General features: G+C 37.9%; 1 protein-coding gene across 4 annotated transcripts; it reads left to right on the top strand.

Moving 5' to 3' along the window:
• The first annotated feature begins 809 nt into the window (after window positions 1-809).
• Window positions 810-23,828, top strand: mtus2b (microtubule associated tumor suppressor candidate 2b). Of its 4 annotated transcripts, none has more exons than XM_044118737.1 (15): window positions 810-935; window positions 8,394-10,337; window positions 10,513-10,696; window positions 11,048-11,227; window positions 13,688-13,831; window positions 15,467-15,565; window positions 16,361-16,548; window positions 21,095-21,161; window positions 21,305-21,519; window positions 21,647-21,752; window positions 21,831-21,904; window positions 21,987-22,085; window positions 22,167-22,286; window positions 22,587-22,684; window positions 23,604-23,828. In XM_044118737.1, the coding sequence occupies exons 2-15, from the start codon at window positions 8,607-8,609 to the stop codon at window positions 23,809-23,811; spliced, it is 3,513 nt and encodes a 1,170-aa protein (XP_043974672.1). In that variant the 5' UTR covers window positions 810-935; window positions 8,394-8,606; the 3' UTR covers window positions 23,812-23,828. The 4 variants fall into 4 exon arrangements, with proteins under 4 accessions (XP_043974672.1, XP_043974671.1, XP_043974673.1 ...); XM_044118736.1 differs by having other exon boundaries at window positions 22,584-22,684; XM_044118738.1 differs by lacking the exons at window positions 810-935; window positions 8,394-10,337; window positions 10,513-10,696; ... (2 more) ...; window positions 15,467-15,565; window positions 16,361-16,548 and adding an exon at window positions 18,624-18,839 and having other exon boundaries at window positions 22,584-22,684.
• Window positions 23,829-24,129: the final 301 nt, after the last annotated feature.

The raw sequence follows: 24,129 nt of genomic DNA, 5'->3' as shown, positions 1-24,129 counted from the left end.
TTAGTGAAGTTCTTCAGCATTTCAAATGAATATTGTTTATTAAGCCAGTTTCTCCCACTTTCCTACAAAAGGCTGCTAAAGTCAAGACATGACCTTGTTTGTTATGAGAGATAACTTGGCAGCCCCTGAATCTTTTCATATTTTGTCTGATTACAACCACAGACATTAATGTATGTGTGTTTTTGAAAAGATAGACCCATGGAGAGTGACATAATTGGTAAGTGGGAAAGAAAAATGTTTTTGAGGTGTTTTATTGATAAAATTCAGAACAGTGTGTAGCACAGATGTGCTTCAGAAATACGTCCCCACAGCACAATTCTGCCACCACCATGTTTCACCAAGAGGCTGCTGTGGTTAAGGGGATGTGCACTGTGGAAAATTGTGCAGAGAGCAATTTACGTTGGATTTCACAGAACATCACTGAGATATTTCAACAATTCAAATGTCATTAAGTGGTTTAATACAAAAAGTAAAGGTCAAAGTCCAACCAAATCAAATTAATTTTTTTCAGTTTTTTTCTCTGAAGAGTTTTTGCAGCGCCATTGGCTTGTGGGGCGTGCTAACTCACTTGGGCCACCACAGCACGCCCCTAAAGCAAATTTATTTAAATTATTTTTGAAAGACTACCAGGAACAATATTCCCTACAGGTACTAAGATATATTCAGTGTTTTATTATTATTACTGCTCTGTGGTTTACTTCTGAGCAGTACTTCATCTTGTGTTTATGAAGTTATTGGTTGTAATTACTGGTTCAGACCAGCAGGTGGCAACCAAAACCCACCTCAGCGTCACCTTTCGTCTTCTCACCTCCTCCCTATTTTCCAGCAATCCTGCAGACTGATTTCCATCTCGCTTGAACACCCGATACTTCGCTTCTCTTCTGTCCTGTCTTTGCCTTGGAGCCCTTCTGAAGAGGACTTGCAGAATCCAGCCGGTAAGCGTTTCCATTCCTCCTGAAGGACAGCAGGTGAGTCCTGCTTGCCTCCGCCTCACTCGCAGGCTCGGGAATAAACGGGATTGATGAAGGCTGCTGCATCTGCTGGGATGCTGCGGGTGAGCCTGTTGGTGTTGGTGTCTGTAATAACGTGTAAGCTGTGGTTAATTGTTTTTAAGAGTGGCAGCTTCATTATAATCATCCTGGAACAATATATCCTTCCTGTAGGTGTGCTTACCTTTATTCTGTCAGATTCTGAGTTATCCATATTCTGTTTTTCATCTGTAATGTTTGCATTTGCAATATTCCTTCTACCTTTTTCTTTTTGGATGATGAATATAGATGTATTCTATTAAGAAAGGAAGGACTGGAGATGAGTAAAACTAAGATGACAGATTCAGCCGGTTACAGTTCACAGTTAGTCCAGATGTGACAGTCACAGCAAAGAACGAATATGGTCTACATCTAAGGCCTGAAGGCTATAGCTTATGTTACATTTTTATTCATTAACACAGCAAACCATCTGCACACCTAACGCTGCAGACTTCGAGTGGGTACACAAAGAAATCAGGACCACTCAGGCATTAAAAATTGGAGGGAGACTGGTGCCTCCATTTTCATACGTCCTCAATATTTCATGAGAATCTTGCACAAACCATCCAGTGAAGCTAAGTACACTAAACGAAGGTCTTGATCTCTGTTTTGCTTCAGGATGATAACTCCTGATGTAGAGGAAGCTTCAGTTTCACAGTAGACTACAAGTTATTGCAGTCCACAGTCAAAACAAGTGTACAGATTTCATCACAGCGAAGGTCCTTCCTGGTTGTCAGGAGGCAGGTGGCAGGGTGAGTCGCTGGGTTATGGGGGATGGTTAGGGAGAAATATGCTCAGGGAAGCGTGTTGTTACGACTGGCAGAAATTTCCTAATTATCCCTTGTGCTATAATTATCAGGTTGCCTGAGGTGTTTGAGGAGCACAGCAACAGCAGGAAAACAAGAAAGAAACTGGCGCACGTGCTAGCATTAATGTACTGTACTGCTATAACTGTCCAGGAAAGCATGAGTGTGTTCCCTAAGGAACTGCACTTTATTTGGAATACATTATGCACTTTACTTGAGTCCTTACATTTTATACTTTACACTGTGTTCCAAGTTATTATGTAAATTGGATTTACGTGTCATAAAGATTAATTTTTTCTGTTGTGCTGGGTTGATTAGTTTGTCTGGTGAGCTCAGTTAAAGGAAATCTAACTAAGAAGGATGTTCCACATTATTAAGCAGGCCACAGGTTTCAAGCAATATAGGAAAGAGATAGGGTCTCTCTGCTGATGAAAATCATCAGATAATGTAGTGCCATATAACAAGGTATGAAAACATTAGATATTTAACAAATACTGAACCGTTATTGTACCATGAAGAGGTTTGTGGCTGATTCAGAACAAATATGGGTTTCAGAACTTTCTGACTGATCAACCCTATTGAGAAGCTTTGGAATTTCCTCAGACAGAAGATCTGATGGTGGAATGCAGTTCATATCAAAACAGCAGCTCTGGGAAGGTATTCTGACATCCTGCAAAGAAATCCAAGCAGAAACTATCCATAAACTCACAAGTTCAATAGATGCATGAATTTTAATTGGTCTGTAACATAAAATATATCAAAGAAGGGGTCCTACGTTAACATGTACCTTGGTCTGTTAAGATGTTTTTGATTGAAATAGCTTTTGATTTTAGTACATGTGACCACTTAATGCTGCACATTCAAAGAATGACCCTTTGCAGCTCTTTATAATCCATAAAATGTTTAGAAAATCTGCTGTCCATAATAATTTGTAACAGTGCATTTTGAGTTTTTTATTTTTGAAAAAAATAATGCTGTTCTCATGGGGAGCTTTGTTCAGTAAAATATTATTTATACTGTAATAGTTCATGACTTGAAAATTATACTGACCATCATTTGCATTGACCATTTAAGAAAATCTGAGAAAAATATAATAATTTGGAACACGGTGTATTCTTTTACTTTCTCTCTTCCATCTGAGAGAAAAAAACATTTCTCTTTTCTCTGAGAAAACAGAATATTTCTTCTCAAATACTGTGGCTTCTCAAATAGTGACTTGAAGAAGTATTTATTAAATAATTTTTTTCATGTTACATCCATAAACAATGAAACATGTATTTCATCGAGATTTCACATGGGAGTCTTATGCAAAGTAGAGTGTAATTGTGGAATTAGAAAGAAATTCCACAAGGAAGTGTGGAACTTGTTTTTTTTTCCCGAGTTGTATGTGTCTGAACAGCCTGAGTCAATACTTGCTTTGATTATGTTTTAGGTCGATATCAAAACAAAAGGTAAATCTCTGCCCCAGTTTCAACTCTTTTGTAGCCTCTAAGAGGTTTTCTTCCAGGATTCAGATATATTTAGTTTCTCTTTTTTTCATTGACTCTGAACAGTTTCATTATCTGCTTTAGAAAAACATTCCTATAACATTGTGCATCCAGCACAATTGCTTAGTGTAGAAATTATGTGTTCAGGGTCACATGCAGTGTCAATTAGAGTAGAGTTTTACAAAGGGGGGAAAAGTTTGATTTCTAGTCTATTCTACTTGTTTGCTTTGACTTCTACATGGCTTGTGACAAACTTTAAACTTTTAATTGTCTCTGTCTATGATGTCTTTCTGATTTACATTGTTCCATGAAAGCTAGATTTCCTGACTAAAAGTTTGGTCAAAAAATTCTCTTACTCCGGCTGAAGAGGTCTGGATTAAGAGCTTTTCAATTTTTTTCTTTTTATTTGAAAAAAGAAACAACTCTGAAATTCATAGTTTAAAAAAAAAAAAACTTTACAGATATTCCAAAATTGGTCTGTCACATAAAATCTAGATAAATTACATAGACATTTCTGAATGACAAAAAACAAGTTCAAGGATATAAATGTATGTGCTACATACTGTGAATAATAATTCGACATTGGACATGTTCCGGCTGGCTAAATAAGCAGCTTATTTTTCTTAAAAGTGTGAACAGAATCTAGTTTATCTCTTCAATTACTGTTGCACTGTACTCATGTTTTTCTAACTCAAACTGTTCAGAGTTTTGATTGAATAAATCTTTCAAAATGTAATAAGTGCACCATATCATATCTATCGCCACTGCTCTGATAAATACTGATGGCCTGGACTTTGGTTTGATTTTGTGCTGCATTGATTTCAAGCTGGAATTCAATTTAAGGCACAGGAAAGCAATCAAGACCACAGCAGAAACAAGCCTTTTTACCGAACTGCAGCTACTTTCTTGAAAATGATCTCTTGTCAGGCGTCCCTGGATGTTGCCCTAGGGGAGGTCTAAGCTTTATTTGGTGTGAAGAAATTTCATGTGAGCTGTCTCGATACAGGCTGTTGGGATTGATCCGCACGATAAAAATTTAAGAACCACAAAGAGAATCGTAGATCAAATGCTGCAGAGATGAGGAAAGCAGTCTCGTGCTCATCTCAGAGTTTCTTCACATTTTATAGGCTTTCAACAGAAGGCTTTGGAGAAGCTAACACAAGGTTGTTCTTTAAACATAATACAGCAGTCTTTTGGCTATTGTGTTTTTATTCTATCTTAAGAGTTTTCCATCACATTTACCTTTTAGTGCTCTTTGACACAAAAATATACAAATATAAATAGTTGATGTCTTGAGGCATGTTAATGAATTCACTTGACGCAATCAAAACTTTAGATTGTCTACTTCGTTTTGACTGGCACATTTATTTTTAATGATGTGTGGATAAAAAGATAAAATAAGGTAATCATTTATGGGAAGAGCAAAATCTCACAAGAACAGCAGAGCTCTCACATGACATGTATGTTGCACAAAGGTTTGGACACACCTTTTACAAGGTGTGTCCAAACCTTTGGTCTGTACCGTATTCTCATTTGTTGTTTATAATGTTGCAATAATCATAGTGATTTAATAATAGCATATCACACTATGCTATACAGCCTGTCTGCACTGCAGTGAATTCAGTCAACTCAGGTGAAAATAATGGTATGATCTGCTATGAAATGAATGTCAGCAATAGATGATGTTTTATTTCCAATGAGTCAGTTGATCCTTATATATGAAAAAAATAAAATAAAGCCAAAGGGGGACTACTGAAAAAATAAAATACCTGGGTATGATGCAGTAGAATACTATATATTACAGCCCCATGATGACAATACACATGCACTATGCACTTCAAATGTGACAGTAATTCCAGAATATGTCAGAATTTCATTTTTTCTACATTTAGACCAACGTAATATATATTTTTCAATATGCCAACATTCATAGCAACTAGCAAGATAGGTGGCAGCTGTTTAAGGGAGCTAAAAATGTGTCCAAAGCTCACAGCCAAGTGTTTTCAGGTCACCAAGTCTCCTGTAGGCCTGTAGGATTTTTCACACAGTTATCTAGGTTGCTGATAAGTGTGGCTGCTCCTGTATTTCAAATTCTCCATCATTCCTGAAAATGTCCAACCTATAATCCACCTGAGAGACCTGAAAGCAGAAATCAGTTCATACTTTGACTTCATTAAAAGGTCTTGCGTTGCTGTATGAGACCTGATCGGCAGGAACAGGAAGTGCACGTATAAAGAAATCTGATATGTGATTTATCGGTTTGTGTACAGCCGAGGGCTTTGCTGAATCACCTTGTCTCATGTGTCTGCAAGTGCAAAGTAGCTGTGGGAAATCTCTGCAGCTCGTCTTAAACTAAGTAACCATAAGCGAATAGAACTAGTAAACTGCATTCATCTTTTGCAGGTACATGTTTTTCTTCTTGTTGTCGACATATGTCAAGCCTTCACAAGGATGTTTTTATTTCTACTGTGTAAGGGACAGAAATGGGGAATAAAACCATGAAGCAGAGCAGCATTCAGTAGTTTAGTTTTTTGCTAACAGGTTGATGTGTGTGACAAAGACATTTACTGAAGTTCTGTTTGTGCACAGAGCAGATTAATCCAGCCTTTGTTTAACCCTTTGCAGGTTCACATTTTTGTGAGGAAAAAAACCCTGATCATTATAATGAGGCTTGGCAACAGGACAGTTTTATTGAATGTCCTGTTAGATTTTATGAGCTGAATGAACTTTTAAAACAGCAGCAGATAAATTCTTAGATTTGGGGATGAGAGCTTAATGCAGGTGGATTTGTGGGCACGGCTGAGATCAGAGGGACTTTCAAGGCTCTTTTACTGCACAGGAATTCAGTCAGGAAATCCTTTGCAGACATCCTTTATTACATTTTTTATTTATTTATTTTTTTGCCTGAAAACATGAAGGGAAATGGCAGGAAAGTTGTGCCTCTGATTTCCTCCACTTTCCAGAATTGAGCAGCTGCAAAACTTCCTACAGCAGAGATATTTGAGAAACCTGATTGGCATATATGAGCTCATGTACATTCTGTCAGTACATCAATACTGTACTTCTGTGAAATGATCCAAGTAAATATTTTAGAGCTTTTTTTATTGTATTGTGATTATGTGAGTAAGTAAATTAGTAAATTTCACAGATATAAAAAGTATGGAAGTATAGAAATCTAGATATACGCATGGGGGGGAAAAGGCTCAAAATCTGCTTCAAAACAACTTAAAGACAGATAAAGATTACAAGATAAACAAGATTTACCTCCAACCTCACTCCGTCTTGTTACATCAGTCATGATTTTGTTTATGTGTCCTTCAACCCTGAGGGAGAGTCTGGGCTGTTTTACATTGCAGTTTAGTCTTTAATATGTAGTAAACAATTTATTAAACGTCAATTAATCTCTAGCCCACAGAAGAGAATGAACTAAAGGTTTAACAGCTCTCATTCATGTTACTGTTGTGATATATGTGAATGTGCTCAGCTGTTACTAAAGCTATAACCATGACCATGCTGTGGTCAGTGGGATTATGGCCTAGAAGCAGTTGTCTTTGATGGCTGTAACACCATGTAAGCATCAGTCATGTACATTTTGTCAGTACATCAATACTGTACTTCTCTGATATGTTAAATTCAAATACTCCCACAGCTGGACAGGGATCCTCAGCAGCCGTTTTAAGAAATATCTCCGTACAAACTGGGGCTTTAAATGCACTTGCTATGCAAAATTTATTGTAGAAAATCCCAGATAATATGGTAAAGTAACAAATCTTTCAGTGACCTTTTTGAAAGATTCATCCACCCAAGTTATTGCTTCTACCACTATATTAGGAGAACCAAAAATCATTAACAGTACTGCATAGCTCGAACATGGCTTGCTGTCCCTTTAGTTGCACACAAGCTGAGAAAATGCGGACTCTTTCACAATAAATACAGCCATCAACAGAGCTAAGAACCTCCTGTTCTGCCTGGAGCACAGCATGCAACTCTTACTCACTTTTCAGAAGACAACATAGTTTCTTTTATGTCAAACTGTGATGGTCGATGTAAGTTCTGTCGTTCTTGTTGCATTTATAAGTGCATGTAACAACAAAAAATCTGAAATTAGAATTGAAAATGCAGCACAAAGTAACAGCTGCCACATAATGCATTATTTATGACAATATCTATACAGCTGATGGGGAAACAGATAAGTTAAAATTATATGGTGTATTGTTTGTTTTGTATTCCTCTATGTTAATGTTACTCAACATTCCAAAAAAACAGGGCAGATATTCAGTCATTCCTTGATTGTGTGGTTCAAAAATATAATTTGATCATCTCTTTGTTCCTTTCCCTCTGGTCATTATTATTGATAATGTTGTTGTTAAATCCTTCTTTTAGGACATTGTGAGGACTAGTGAGGCCTGTCCTAGTTTCCACTTTTGTTCACAGTCATATTTATACAGGGCATCTGAAGCTTGATGAGCTTCTGTCTCCTGTTTTTATACTACATAGTTTTATCCATGTCACATATAGACCAGGGCAAGTTGTATTAAGTGTTCATTCATACTACATGATATATACTTCCTACCAGATTTATAGTTATCTGTGGGTCCTACAAGAACCACTGACATTTTATTCAAGTTCACATTAAAATCTGACATTTTACTGATACTGAGTCCCACTATGATGCCTCTTTAAAGTTAAATAAGAAACTACATTTGATGACCAGTCAAAAAAATTAATCTCTGTCAACCAATTAATATTTAAGCAGGATGAAGTTAAAACTATGCAACTGGAGTTTTGAGTGGAACATATGAAGCATTTTGGGGTTTTTTATCCTAAATGCAAAATCAATATTTTTTGTAGAGTTTTGGCTTAATTACTTCTCTGAATGTCTGACTTTTATTGAGTCTGTATTCTTCAGTTAACGTTTGATCAATTACTAAATTAGTTGACGATTATTTCAACAATCAATTCATCACGATTAATCCAATATATCATTTCAACCCTAATGACAAATATTGTGGAATCAGGCTGTAAAATCAGTACTAATGTCATGCTGTTTTTATTTTGCTCTTGTCTTACAGACTCCAGAAAGATATAATGAGGACATCTCTTCAAAATTTGCTCTTATCTGAGACATTCTGATTCCTTCAATGCTGGAAAAAAGGATGTCATTATATGCTCCTCTTCTGCATGTAAGGCTTTTTAATGAGAAGGCAGACATTTATAACTGACGCTATGGATGAGTGATGTGAACGACCTCCTTAGGATACCACAGACTCTTAACTTTGTCCATAATGTGTGATCAAGTAGAGAAAGTTGGTGACCGGGAGTTGAGGAACAACAACCAGCAGGGTGCTGGTGATGCAAATGCCAACAGAGTTCAGACAGAGGAGGATGATGGGAGAACTGGACATACTGGCTCTCTGTCAGGGATAATGACTGAGACAGCAGAGCAAGACAAAGTCGTCATCTGGGGCACAGATTCTCAGTGTGACGACCCTGAGCTGGCTGAGTTTGAGATGTTGGAGTGCCAGGAGTTGGAGGCTTATTTGGTTGAGGATGGGGAAGATTTTGTCGGGATCATAGAAAGGAAGAGACATCAAGAGGAGACCTCACCGTGCAGTAACGCCACAGAAAAACAGGCAACATGCGGTACAAATCGTAAAGGAATGAAGTCGGTTGTGGATGTTGCTTGTGAGCAGGAATCATCAGCATCTCATGTCTCTGATTCTGATGTTTTTGTGACCTGCTTGTCCACCACTGCTACTCCGACGACAGACTCCTGGCATGTTGCCCCTGGTAACCACTCTGCCCTCTCAGAGGATCTTACTGTGGCCTCCCAAACCTGTAGCATCGTCTCTGAGCGAGACAAAGCCCCCCAAACAGCTGATCTCTCCTTGTCAGCTAGAAAAACCTCAACACACCAGCAAGATTTAGACATGAATTTGAATTCGACGCCTCACCCAGAGATTATTGTACCGCAACAGCAAGTGGAGAATGGTGTCTTAAGCGAGGATGTAAGCAACGAGCAGAACACGGATAATAACCAGAGGAATGTGGAAGGAAAAACCATTTCAAAGGGAGATTGTGATTATACAGACCACAAAGCTTTGTTCTGTGTAGAAAGCAAAACTAAAATGGATAAAAGCACACAAGCCAGTGAAATCCTTGAGTTGATAAAACCAGTCAAAGGTGGTGCAAAAGCAACTCAGCCATCAAGTGAACCAAGAGCCATAAGAAAACAAGGCTCATTTGATAACGGTCTAAAGAAGCAAAACTCTTTTGACAGGAGTTTCAAAAAGCAGCCATCCTTTGAGAATTCTTTGAAGAAGCAGCTTTCTTTTGATAACAGCCTGAAAAAGCAGGGCTCCTTTGAGAACAGCTCCAGCTTGTCATCTCAGGAGCGGAGGAAAACATGGGGAAGCCCTGGTCGGTCTGTAGCCGCGGCAACTCCCAAACCTACCTCCTGCTCACCCAAGAGACAACCGCCAGGTTCTCCAGCTAAAGTCCAGGGCACAAGGGTTTTGAGTTTGGAAAGAAGTGCTGCTTTTCAAAAAACTGTCGGTCAGATCGTCAGACTTCCGAATAAAATAAACATAAATAGTGGCATTCCCAAACCCATCTCTCAACAGAAAGAAAATGAACCCAAAATTCCCCCTCTACCACAGAAGCCCAAAAATGTGAGACCAAAAATCATTACATACGTTCGAAAAAGCACACCAGCAAAATCACAAGACACCAACACCCAGTCTGAAGGGTTAACAAAGGCAACTCAACCACTATCTTCTTCTGGTGCACAAGCTGAGAGGGAGTCAAAAGGGGTTCCTCAATCCAGATCCACTCCGGTGCTCAGCTCCTCCAATGTACTGTTCGACAAATATCGACAGGAGTTGCAGAAGGCAGGGTACTATCCGCCAGGCGCAGCTCCGATGGGTGTGAAACCTCCATGGAACACCGCACCTCAGAGGGTGAGCGGGAAATCAGAGAGCTTTCATGAAGAAATGTCGAAGAAATACGCCCAAGAGGTGAGATGTGGATTCTGCATTCCTGACATACAATGACAATCAAGATGTAACGTAATCATTCTCCCTTACCTTTTTCAATTTTTTTTTCATATTGCAACCCTAAACTTCAATATTTTCATTGTGAAAGGAAATGTAGTTCTTGTGACAGTAATTGGTTGCTAATGTCCTTCATCAGCATCTTTACCAAGACGGTGGAGGTGTCTATCGTTCACCTCGAACTCTGAGGCCTCAGCTAGGTTTAGGGGCAGTCACCAGGCAGCCCGCGGCCAAGACAAGAGTCCCACAGATGGGTCAGAGGTCAGCTCCACTATCCTGCCGTGCAGCAAGCGTGTCCACCCCAGGCCTCCAGGACCAAGCAGGTAAGATGGTGGAAAGTTAGCCTCCATCAGTTTGAGAAATCTGTAAAAGGTTAACATTAGGACTTTCTGTCAATATTCATTGCATATTTCAACTCTTTCAAGCCCTATTGTGCTTTGGTGCATGCTGGTCTCTTCTATATTGTGCTCTAAAGTTCTGAATAGATGTATTTTTTACAAGGGATATGATTTTGTGCTGTTATTTATTTATTTATTTATTTATTTATTTATTTATTTATTTATTTAATTTAGATAAATTTAAGCAGTCATGTCACAACAATTCTAACCTAAAAACGGAACCCCAGCTTCATTGTGTTGTATTCCACATGGAAAACCGCATATATTTCTGCCAAGGTCCAGAAATCACTTCCAAATCTGTCCTGTTGAAGTCGGGCCAGTCCGGTCTCCGTCCTCCAGGCTTTTCCAGCCTTCCAGCTGCTCGACTAGCTGCTTTAGGCGTCATACGCAGCTCCAGCGCCTCGTCGTTGTCCAGCAGCCAGTCCAACGACAGCTGTCACAACGACCAATGTCACCGTAAGTCATGATCCTTTTTCTATTTGACTGTGCTGCTCAGCTCCTGCTCTGATTATACAGGCACAAGTCAATAAATTAGAAATCTGTTGTAACGTTTTATTTCAGTTATTTGAATAAGAAATATTCATTATTCATTAAACATAGAGGAATTTATTTAAAGTGATGACCATTGGCTTACAGTACTCATGAAATTTAGAATATCACTTCACACAATTAAGAAATTATTTTATTCCTGAAATGTTATATTGTAGCAATGTTAAAAGTTTGTTTTTCTCTCTCTCTACAATGATGTGGCTTAAGTGGTTTTCTCATTAAATATTGGTATTTTGTTTGATTGTTTAATATTGGACAAACAAACTTAAGATGTACTGATTAACATCACAATTAAAAATTACACTTCTTAATATTCGCAAATTTATATCTAATATTCTATTAGATATAATAGAATATCAATAAAAAGTTACCGTAGTTATTTTCAGTAATTCAAGTCAAGGAATAAGACATTCTTAGGCCTATTACAAAAAGACTGCTGCAGTATTTCAACTGTTTCATAATTACAGCTGACAGCAAATACCCCAAATTGATGAGCGATCAATTTGTAACGTTTATTTAACTGTGATCTATTTTCATAAAAGGATGCTTATTAAAAACTGTAATGTGTTCCAATCAGTTTATAACATCTTTATCTTTTGACTGCCAAAAACATAGCTTTGATCCATCCATGTATGGTCTCCTGAAAGTGTGCTGTGGTAAGATGGCAACAATACAATTTTAGCTAAAATTTAAAAAAAAAGAACAAGAAAAGAAAATTGATCACGCTAACCAGAATCCTAGAGTTTGTTGCAACTACAAAAAAAAGGTACCAATCAGAGTGCCCGAGGCCTCTTGCTACTCATCGTGTTGTTGTGGAGGTTGGATTGATATTGCACATCCAGCCAAGCATGCAAACAACAGCATAAATTGCTGTAGAGCTCTGCCTATTAGTCAGTGCTCTTCCTGGCTTGGTATTTGCTTCAGTTGAAGGGAAAATGTGCTGACTCTCCCATGTGGATTCAGACTGCTGCAGTGTGAAGAGATGCTGCAGTCCCTGTGAAAGTATCACACAGACCTACAGGGTGTTCATTTTAGAACCAGACTATATTAAGCTGCAGCAGTTGTAAGATTCAGGCAGTTAAGTGTGTAGTAGTGTACAGTACAATCTGATCTGGACCAAGGTCACAGTAAAGATGCTCAAGGGCAAAAGACTCGGTTTTTTTTTTCAGTTTGAAAGTGTCACATTACCTGTAGAAAGTGGAGTTGTGTCAGCACAACCATTGATTTAACAGCTGAATATTTTATAAGTAATGTAATCTGTCTGTCTGGTTTTTGACTTCTTGTTTACGCAGACATAGTAAACTTTAATCTAGACCTGTTTGTATGTATAAATGCTTAGAAACAAGTCAAATTAAAAACTAGAAATGCACTAAGTAGGATATTCCTCACATTTCCAATTTCACATGATTACCATAATTTATAGTGTAGCAGAGCGTAAGGGGGAGGGTGTAAGCAGCGCATACTCAAGCTTGATTGACAGTTCTAACTAAGACCTTCCTCCTGACTCTGATTGGTTGTTTCTGAACAATCAGTATATTTCTGCAAATGGCATTAGTACTATAGGGAGGAGCTTAATTTTTTTTCCCTTTTCTGTCTCATTTTGTACAATCATGACAGTTTTAACAAATATGTATAAAACATTTTTTTTTTTTATAAAGGTTACATATTACAATTTTGAGGAGGAAAAGCATCCTGCAAGCTTCCTGTTAATAGTTTCAAATATGGTCATTATGAAGATAACCACATTTAATACATAAATTGTATTAAATTACTGGCTGTCGGATGGTACATTTGAATACTGAAAGTGAGTTACTCTTTACAGATTTTTTTTTTTTACAGAGAAAAAAATGTCTGATTACAATTTGTTGCTTTTATTGTAATCTCTAAAAGAAAATGTTTTTGTTCATATTTTCTCCACATCTAAAACTGTTCATAATATAAAAAACTGAGATGCAATATCATGTTTGCAGCATTTCATTTTGGTGCTCTTGGTAATTCAGACAAATAGAACATTCTCTACAGGAATGTCTTTTTAAGCTGCTGGTTACACAGAAACTGAGTAGCAAAAGTATATAACCATCTTTGGTATATTTTACACCGGAGATGTTTTTGGAATCTCTGGTGCAAAAAACAGAAATGTAATAAAAATGTTTGTAGCAATGCTTTTTTGCACTTTTGGTTATTTAGAAAATTTGCTACTGGAGTGTCTTTAAGCTGGAAAGAATTCTTCTTTCAATTTGAAATCACATTAACGTCAGCTTAAATAGCCTAGTTTTTCTCTAGCATGTCACAGGGCTGCTGTGTTTTTTTAAACATTCCTGCAGGTAAAGCACAGAGATTCACCTTTATCTTTCTCCTTTTTTGTAGATCCCTGCTCTGGCGGTGATGAAACACTTCCACACAAAGCCGTCATAGACAGTGAAATCTCCCTGGTTCAGGGCCGGGTTCAGCCCTCCAGCACTACGAGCCTGCAGCATCGTAACCTATCACCCCAACATGGCTCCTCCCTTGGTACAGTCACACATTGCACAGACAAGAGGAAATAGTTTTCTGATATCCAGTTTCAGTGTGTGTGCTTTTGAGCGATTATCAAATTAGAGTTGTCCTGAGTTGAGATCATGTTATCTCCTTGCCTGGATGTGAATTTTGACGGATGGGCTGGTTTAGACCTTGAGCTGTGGCGGATCATTTGATTTTGTCACCAAAAGAAGCCATAAAAAAGAACAATTGCACAAAAGTGCTGCCAACCTTTTCTTATTTCCTTTTGATGAAGTTTGTTTTGTATATTTTTAGATAAAACATTTGAATAGCACTGTTGCCTTTTAGGAAGAAAGAGTTACGTCTGGGATCTCTCCTCCAGCTTCTTCCCAAACACATGACCATTTGTTAATAGTGAATGTGTCTGTGCATGTTTTTTGGTCCTGTTGTGTTTCTGTACTGCCTTGTAACTGGTGACGTGTCCAGGATGTACCTCTGTCTCCTTATCCAATGACCATTGGCACCAGCACCCCCTTGCTATGCAAGAAAAAATAATAAGGCTTTTCATAGAGCATTGTGTTTTTGTTGAGCGGTTTTGCTCCATTTTCTGTTTTTTTTAAGTTGTATCTTAGCATGATATTTTAAAACCATAAACAGCAATCCACAGTGCTTCCTTTATGATCAACAATGCCTTAATGACCAGTTTCCTCACTGATAGAGTAATTAAGGATTTCTGAAAGAATGTGCAGAAAACACCATTCCAGGCCTTGGTGCTGTTGTAACTGCTGCTTAGCGCGGCAGTTCAGAAGTGATGCAGCACCACACACTGCACTTCCTTTCTGCTCCTGTAGGAGGCCGTGAGCTCGATCAAATTCCTCATGTTAATGTTTGATTTTAATGTTGGAAATTACCACCATCTAGTGGTCATTCTGTGTAATTGGTACCTTCCTGCTTCATCTGTACTGTCCCCTTTTGAACGGGCATTGCATCAAGGATTTTTACTATCATACAACTGTTATTTATTCAAGGCAAATATAGTTTAATGTTTTATTTGAATGTTTTTATCGCTCTCATGAGCTTTACTAAGTCATAATTTTAATTAGATTACATTTATTAACTTAAGGTTTCTTACACAATTACACTCTTTAACAATTCTCACATGAATTTAATTGAATTTTGGCCAGATTTTAAAGACCAATGGAAAGTGTTGCAAAATTCAGTTTAAATTTTTCAGTCTTAACTAAAATTTGTCTCTTATACTTGAGTGTTGCCTTTGACTGGTCCATTTTAATACATAATCTAAACATTTTGAAATAGTTTTGTTTTCACAATTCTTTTCTGAAAAATTTGTATGAGTTGAAAAGGTTTCAACTTTGATAAAACCTCTGGTTTTTGACAAGTATGCCATGCTGGAGTTTAAGCCAGAGGAGGATATACTTTGAAGAAAGCAAACTCTAAGAAAGAACATCCCTCTAAATTATGTAATGTATTCTTATTGGTAACTCATTATATAATAATAATGTTTATTCTTTATTAGAATCTATTTTGGAACTCTTTTGATCTTACCTTCTAATTTTTTGGCATGTATTCTAGAATGCTTTGGGAAATCAAAGAATGCTTTAATCCTGGACATTTTGCAGCAGATCACCAGTTTTCTGCTCTGCACAGTGTCAAGGACGGATCTGCAGAAGGACACACAGGCTGTGCTCTCACCAAGATCTTCCCCTAAAAGATGTGCTGTGGTTCCACCAAAGCCACAATCACCCTGTGAGTCTGTCAGGTCACACTGCTCACACGTCAACCTTCTCTCTGCTCTACACACATAATGTACCCACAGGTTGTGTCCTATACGATACGATGTCTCTAAAGTTTGTTCCATGTCAATTGCTGCTTCTGTTCCTTTAAAAATCTAAATTGCGTTCACAATCTCTGCTCCTCATTTTCTGATCTTACACCGGGCGGCCTGATGTTGTCATAGCAACAAGCTACAGTAGCCGTAATGCTGCTATGGCTCCCTCTGTGCCCGTTCTTCTGGCTCAGATTACATCAGTGCTCGCCACCAATTTTAGCTTTATTCAGAGACCACTGAGACAGAGAAGCGGTAGTAGGCAGTACAGTGAACAATGTTCCAATACAGGACACACATCATGCGGTCCTACTTGGAAAGTAGGAGGCTGGTCCTCTTTCCACAATGTGCAGAAATAGATCTTATTTCCTCTTGCCTGCTTGGGGATTTGCCAAGAAGGGAAAACTAATTATACAAAGCAAACAGAGCTCTTCGTTGTAAAATTGTACGAATCATTGCAGTTAGTACAGGTGCACCCCATTAGTTTAGAATATCATCAAAAAATGATTCATTTCATCAGTTCAGTCTAAATAGTAAAGTTCATGTATATTATAGATTCAGAGGAGTCCAACTAGTTAGATAATGTTCAAACACAATTTGAAAATAGGGCCATAGTTACACGGAAATATCATAGATTATTATATTTCCTCTGATTATTTTTACTTTGACTCTCATCTGAGACAAAGCAATAACATTTTGGTTATCTGTGCTCCTAGCTCGCGGTCGAACAGCAGCAGTTCCTCGGACAGGACGGTCTCAGGAAGTGGACCGGGCTCTGATCCAGCGGCTACAGGAGCGATGTGAGCAGCAGGCCCTGCAGCTGCAGACTCTCCAGGTCCAGCTGAAGAAGGCTTCTCTGTGCCTGGATGTTTTCAGCATCACCACTCTGCACTTTTGTGATAAGGTAGGCTCTGCAGAAATAAATACGCCTTTAGAGCTAAGATTAGATTCTGTCAGTTTTATGTGGAAAAAAAAAAAAAAAAGTTGCACTTAGGGTCAGTTAGCTGTGATGTCTAAGATTTAGACATCACAGCTAAATCTAAACACAGCTAAACCAACATACTTATGTATGTTGGTTTTAGAAAAGAATTTTAAGAATTTGGTTGAACTAGCTTTCTTGTGTTGAAGGAAGCTATGGTTGAAGAAAACAAGATTACACACTATCACTCCATAAGGACAATGCACAAATTTATTGTGTAAACAGTGTCATCATTAAACTTGCTTCCATTTAGATTTCCTTTTAGCTGCATGGTTTTAAACTATTGGTCATCTATCTATGACCAATAGTGTCTAACAGAGCCAAATGAGAGAATCTCACTGTGAGCTTCAATACAACTACAAAACATCCAGCATCCCTTTGTTCAAAAGACACCTGTAGCATCCAGGTGCTTCTGTCAAAGCAAGTTCCTTTGATTTCTTTAAATCTTTTTTTCACATTAAGTGTGAGTCTGCAGCATCAGGGTTCATCAAATCTACTTTGAGGACTTCCCAAGGTTTTTTTATTTATTTAAAATGGGAAAAAGGAAGACTAGTTGTATTTTGCCTTTAATTTAAAGATGCTATATGAAAGCATTTTTACCTCCTAAACTTTATGACATTATGATATGATGTCACAAACTTTTGGTGTATTTTAGATTTTTTATGACAGGTCAATATATTAGTTAAAAGGGAAGCGTACATTTGGGTGTTGTTTATACTTAAACAATAACAAGAAAGCTGGTCAGAGATTAGATGACAGAAAGATGGAGGGAAACAAATACAGAAAATAATAGATATTAGAAATATCCTTATTGTCCCTCAGTGGAGAATTTTAGGTGTACCACTAGCAAAATAACAGTCATGGAGATTTGTGCTTCTATTATTGGATTTAAAATTAGATGTGCTAAGCAGGTAAGGACACTCTACTAAAATCCAAATGTATTTGAAGCTAGAGAAATTGACTTAGAGAGCCTAATACAAGATTTTCAGTTTCACAGTAAAGAAAGGAAGTTGTAAACAAATTTGAAAGTGATTGATCGTTTCTCTTCCGCTACACAGTTTCATATTTCACATAAGAATCCCATTAAAATATACTTAGAACATTTACAGTATATATAGATAATGTTAAGAAAGTTAAGAAAGCATTAGAACCTTTGCAAGTATTTACTGATTAATGCACTAAGATGTTTCCACTATGTGATTTGTTGTAGTTTTGTTTTTTTGTTTTTTTTGTGCTTTGTCGACTCTGGGCTGCTTTGCAAATCCATTAGTTCAAACTCTTCAAGATATTTAAGAAAGTAAAAAAGATTTCTAAATTAAAGTTCTACACCAAATTTGGTTTTTAGGCTGATATAATAGTAGTGGATGCATTCATTCTCAAAGAAACCTATACTGACATTTGGACTGTGAAACACTTCAGGTGTTCCCTAAAAACCCCAAAAAATATACATATAAAAGTTATTTCAATTAATTCCCTTATCATACTTATACAAATGCTAATAACGGTCCTGTGTGTGCTGCTTCTTAACTATTGTCTTGTTCTTTTATCTCTTCCTCTGAGTTTATTTTATTTGTCCTACTATGAGCCCAACCCATTTTGAGGATTGAATTAAAACCCCTTTTGATTAAAAAGTATTAGATGTTTTAAACTGTGCTTGGACTGAACTATTTAGGCAGTTTTTGTCAGATGTATGCTGTTGTGTAATTCTGTAGCTTCTGTAGGAAAAAAATCTAATAATAATAAGCCAATATTTCCTGCTAATCTGAAAATCTCTGCATTTATTGATCAGGTTACTCCCCTGTTTCTTCGTCTGCCTTCAGAGATTCAAAGATGCGGTGTGTGTGTGTCTGGGTGTGTTGCTCTCTGTCATGCTTATGATTGTGGTATGGGGCGTGTTGGTGGGGGGTTGAGAGGAGGACAGTCAGAGCTGGGCTGGGTCTGCTTCTCTTTGTTCCAGCAGGGAGAAATGATGCTCGCAAACCAAGAAGCGAGGTGAGCTTTTGGTCTTTCCCTTCTCTGCTCTCTTCTCCTCCCTCTCCTCTGCCTGCCTCATCCCTCCCCTCTGCTTTTACATTTTTTCTGCATCTTTCTTTTCACTTCCCATCTGTCCCTGCTGCCTCCCCATCAGGCTAAGGGATGCTGCCATTTGCTAGCCTAATATGGGCCATTGCTGCTGCAGGCTTCATTTTCTCCCTCTCTGCTGTCTGGACCAAACGGTAAAGACAGTGTCTACTGCAGGCAGTAAGCTTGTTTTTGTCCTGCACTGAGGATTCCTTGATGCGTTTACAGCTGTGCTTGTGTGTGTGTTTGGTGCTGTGGGAGTCTGAATGCGTGCGCCTATATGATCATCATGTTCGCTTGTTTCCTAGCGACAGAGCCGGCAGAGAGCACGGAGCTGGGGATGATTGTGCTGAGTCAAAGCTGCCTGAGTTTCCAGGAAGACGGCATGGAATAATTTTGCAGCTGTGCTTCATTCTGATATAATAATTTCTGTGTTTGAGTGCGTGTGTGCGTGAGTGTGTGTGCATTTATCGATCAGGTTCCTGTGTGCCGTGTCAATGTCTCTCCTCTACTCCTAACGTAAATATGCTTTGATCTAAAGTCCTCCATTGTAAACTTGCTTTTCCATCAAAATGTGAAACTTCATCCAACTTCCCACACAATTGATTGCATGTTTTTTAGGGGAATTATAATCAATACAGCCGGATACAAATCTACTCGACATTTTCCAGATATTTATTTGCAAATAGGATCTCAAAAACATGGATCATTTTCTTTCAATTTAGTAATTCTGCATTACATTGTTTTAGTCAAAGACAAAATCCTAAAAACCCAAATTAACAGTTGTAAAAAAAAGTAATGCAAGGAATAGAATTAGTGTTGCAAAGCACAGCAGATTTTAAATGACTTCTGGAAGAAAGTTTAAACTTTAACAAGAGTTGAAGCTTTTGTTAAAGTTTCAACTTTAAGAAGCAATATTTTTTGCAGCCTCTCATGTTCTTCCTGGCCTTTAAATAGTTACAAGACAAAAACTCCCACCAAATAAGCAGCTACACCACTGAAACTAAAGCTGCACTTAAGCTGGAATAAGTGACTGCTTCAAGTTACTTAACTCGATTTAGTATTTTTCAGAAACTTATTCAATTTTTTTACTCACTAAGCATATTAATTTAGTCAAAAATCTAACTGTTTTCCCCCTGAAACATTACATAAAAATGTATTGGTATTCTATTTTACCAAAGGAATAGCTTGTTACCGCCCTTAACTCTAGATTTCTTTTGATACTACAAAACAAAATAATCATGAAAAGTCTGAATAAACAATTTTATTACATACATAAATACTCAGTAGTTGCATTTCTAAATTAGATTAAGTTACTTTGCCGGGCAGGAAATAAAAAAAAAACTGTTAATCAGAATCCTGGAGGATGGGTGGAGCTTCTGCGTATAAAATGATGCTGAACATGTTTCATCCCTCTTGAGATCATTCCAGTCTCTTAGTGATGATTTTCTGCTGCATAGAAAACCTCTTAGATGGTGACATCATTTCTACTGGGATATACTGTTGACCGTTTCATACATTTTTCAAAAGCTCCACTTTGTTCCCTTCTGAGTCTTTCTCTCTTCAGGATTGAGTTATTTTTAGATTAGAGATTTTTCTGCAGACATTAATTATGATCAGATATCTTGTTGCTGTCTTTTATCTCTCTCTCTTAAAAAAAACCCTTATTGGTTAATTTAATTTGGGTCATTCAACACCTACAGGTGTGTGCTGTCCTAATGTGTTGCAAGATGTTAACCTTTACAAAAACCTCCTAATTGCCCCATATTTGCGCAATGCATCTTGGGTCTGTTTAGCTAGATGAAAAAAGCTCAATGCAAGCCTCATACCTCTCAGAAAATGCTTACAGTTGTAGATAACTTGCTATATCTGTAAAGGTAGGCTTGATTAAAAAATGTAGAAGTTTATTACTGGAACTTTGTTCATCATCAGATAACATAGTTATCTGATGATGATAATGTAATTGTAATTATCTGATGATAATTACATTATCTGATTATCTCTATGTTATTACTGACAGGAGGCACATCAGTGTAATAGCACAGATGAAATATATCTCTGCTACCAATTCCAAGGTATTTTTAGTAATAATCTAAAGTAAATCAGATTTTAATCATCTTTTTCTTTTTTTTTTCAAATCTGTTGTTCTTGTTAGATTCGGAACAGGAACTTTTAACGTCACTTTTTCCTATTAGTCTCTCAATAAATTTAAGTTTAAAATAGTTCAAACTGTGACTGGCAGAGCCCCCTGAGGATCCAAGTTGATCTTCCAGCTGATGTCTTGACCATTATCTATCGTGCTGAACATGATGGAAATCAAATTCTTTCCTTTTGCAGTTTGCCTTATAAAATACTCATGTCTCCTTATAGTTTGTCTCCTTTAAATGTGTCATGTTTTGTTTTATTCCAGAATGAGAGCGCCATTGTAAGAGAGAGGGAGCTGTCCCTGGAGCTCGGCAGAATCAGGGATGAAGTGGGTAAGTGGGAAACCTCAGGGAGCCGGACTCCCAACATGTACATGATAGAATACATCGTCAGAGAATAGAGGAACATTTGATGAGTAGCCGATTACCAACATTTGAATCTGGTGAAGTCAGTTTCGCCTCTGTATGTTTTCCAGCTGTCAGTGTCGCGCACTGGGAGCAGCTGCAGCAGGAGAAGGAGGATCAGGAGCACCGTTTTGAGGCTGAGCTGCAGGGGCTGCGGGCTCAGCAGCGGAGTGAGCTGGGAGCGCTGGAGGAGAGGCTGAAGGCTCAGCACGCAGAGGAGACTGAGAGCCTGCAGGGCCATCAGCGAGCTGAGCTGGAGGAGCTACAGTTCAGACACCAGGAGCAGGTGCAGCATGCAGAAACAGACTCTAATGTCTTAACTTGCTCAGGATTTTATTGATTTGGCATGAAAACTGAAAATGAAGAACTTTTTGTTGAAAAAACTGAAAAATGTTTCAACATTTTTGTTGTAGCTTGAGGAGATGACAGAGAATCATGAGGCATCCTTGACAGAGATGGAGACAGCCCACAATGACACTTTAGACACTTTGCAGGAGGAGCATGCAAGGACAGTAAAGAGTAAGAAGCTCTTTTAAAAACTTCTCCTGTGTGCATATTCTTCAGTTTGAGACGATAATATGCTATATCTTTTAACAGATCTGAAAATGGCTCATGAACAACAGAAAAAGTCTCTAGAGGAAGAGTTTGAGAAAATCAGACTTTCACTCCAGGTATGTGTCTTTTATTTTAAGGTCAAATTTACCACCAGAAAAAAACAAATCCCTTGCAGATTTGTGTGCGTTTGATTTCCAGGATCAGGTGGACACACTTACGTTTCAGAACCGCAGCCTGAGAGATCGTGCAAAACGCTTTGAAGAAGCTCTTCGTAAGAGCACAGATGAGCAGATAGTTGTAAGTTTTCATGATGAAGAACAATATAACACACTGACAACTCTGAAAATACCTGCAGAACGAACAGTGCTTCTCTTTCAGGATGCTTTGGCTCCATATAAGCATATTGATGAGGACCTGAAGAGCCTTAAAGAAGTTCTGGAGATGAAGAATCAACAAATTCATCAACAGGAGCTGAAGATTTCTGAACTGGAGAAAATAGTATGCTTCAACTTTTATTCAGGACATTTTGTAAAGTAGCAGCAATAACCTTTGAGTGTCTTATCCATAATGTGTTTTTGTAATATTAAATTAAATATAAAGATAGATTGGAATTTGATTAAATTGATTAAGTTCTACCCTTGCAACAGTCAAATAGTAATGGTCTAAATGAAGTGATTATTACTTTTTGACTGTAAAATCAAATGGCATTACCATCTATATCATTCAATGGATTCTAATGCTTTAACTTATTTAAAGACTTTAATGTTTTGCACTGTTTTCTCCTGTGTTTTTGAGCAGGCTGAAAAGAATGTGCACCTGGAGGAGAGACTGCAAGTGTTGCAGCAGCAGAACGAAGACCTGAGAGAGCAGATCGACAAGAATCTAGCTGTGTCCAGGTCTGTTTGTATGTGTATTTAAATTATACATAGGTAATATGGGTGAGTTGAACATTCACAGTGCATTGCAAAAGTTTATTTCACCTTTTTATCACATTACAACCATAAAGTTAAAAACTGAAAAGTCTGAAACTTGTTCATGGAGCCAGTTTTTGCTATAGTGACCGCTGCAATTTCTTTGGCATATGTCTCTATCACTTTTTCACTTCTAAAACCAAATTTCTGCAGGTTCTTCATTACAAAATGGCTCTTGTTAAGTCGGAGGGTGAACATCTGTGAACGTCAGTTTTTAGGTCTTTGACTGGGCCCTTCCAACACATGAAAATAGTTTGATTAAAATCATTCCATTGCTGCATGTTTCAGGTCATTGTCCAGCTGGAAGGTGAACCTCATTGCCATTCTCAAGTCCATTGTAGTCTGTAGTTTTTTTTATACAACTGTTTTTTTCTGCTTTTTTTTATCTCTGCAGAAAAAAATAGCATGACCCCAATCCACCATCATGTTTTACAGTGGGAGTATATTGCTGATGATGCGTGTGTGTATGTGTGTTAGCTTTCTGAGAAACACACTGTTTGCATATAGACCAAAAGGTTTCATCTATGTTTATTGTATCCCTTGTTTGGGTTGACAATGACTAAATGAGACTTTATTTTGTCTCTCTTTTTTTTCTTCCATCCGTGCTGAGAATCTCTGCAGCTCCTCCAGAGATTATCTGAAAAAGTGTGAATAGAGATGCATGCCACATTTTATAGACATTTTACTGTCACTTCAGTAATTGATGTCACATAAAATCTCAATAAAACACAATTTTGTGGCTGTAGTATCACAACAATGTTGAAAGTTTAAGGGGTATGAACACTGTAGCTATCAAAATGACTTAAATTGTTTCTTATTTTCTTTTGTCCCTTTTCTACTTCAGGCAACTCTCTGAAGAGAACGCCAACCTGCAGGTGCACGTGGAGATGGAGAGCAAAGAGAAGAAGCGTCTGAGTCGCACCAACGAAGAGCTGCTGTGGCGTCTGCAGACAGGCGAGCTGAGTCCACACATGACCCCCAGCTCCTCCCCCATCCACCACCCAGCCTCTGGACCGGGCTCCCCCGCCCGCCCGCACTCCTACCACCAGTGACTGTTTGTACCAAACATCTTATTTTATCAGTGTTTTGTTTAACTCTGAAAAAATGTTCCTCTATTTTAAAGGAACATTATACAATCAGTGGACAAAGAGACAGTTATATGTTCTGTTTGTCAGGGAGAATCTCCTCTCATTTGATGCATTTCCAAAACACTTTTTTTTTTCCTAGACCTCATGAATTGTACGGATGATTACACAAAGAGTAAAACCTTAGCATGTTTCTCCAGCAAGTGAAAGTTCAGAGAGCATCGCAGTGCCTCATTTACATATTTTCGCCTCCATCTACATTTTCATCTTCTCCTCCAGCTCTCA

Source organism: Gambusia affinis, linkage group LG06, assembly GCF_019740435.1.
Source record: "Gambusia affinis linkage group LG06, SWU_Gaff_1.0, whole genome shotgun sequence".
Taxonomy (NCBI): domain Eukaryota; kingdom Metazoa; phylum Chordata; class Actinopteri; order Cyprinodontiformes; family Poeciliidae; genus Gambusia; species Gambusia affinis.
The sequence above is the reverse complement of the archived record's forward strand: the minus strand, read 5'-3'. Positions and strand labels throughout refer to the sequence as shown.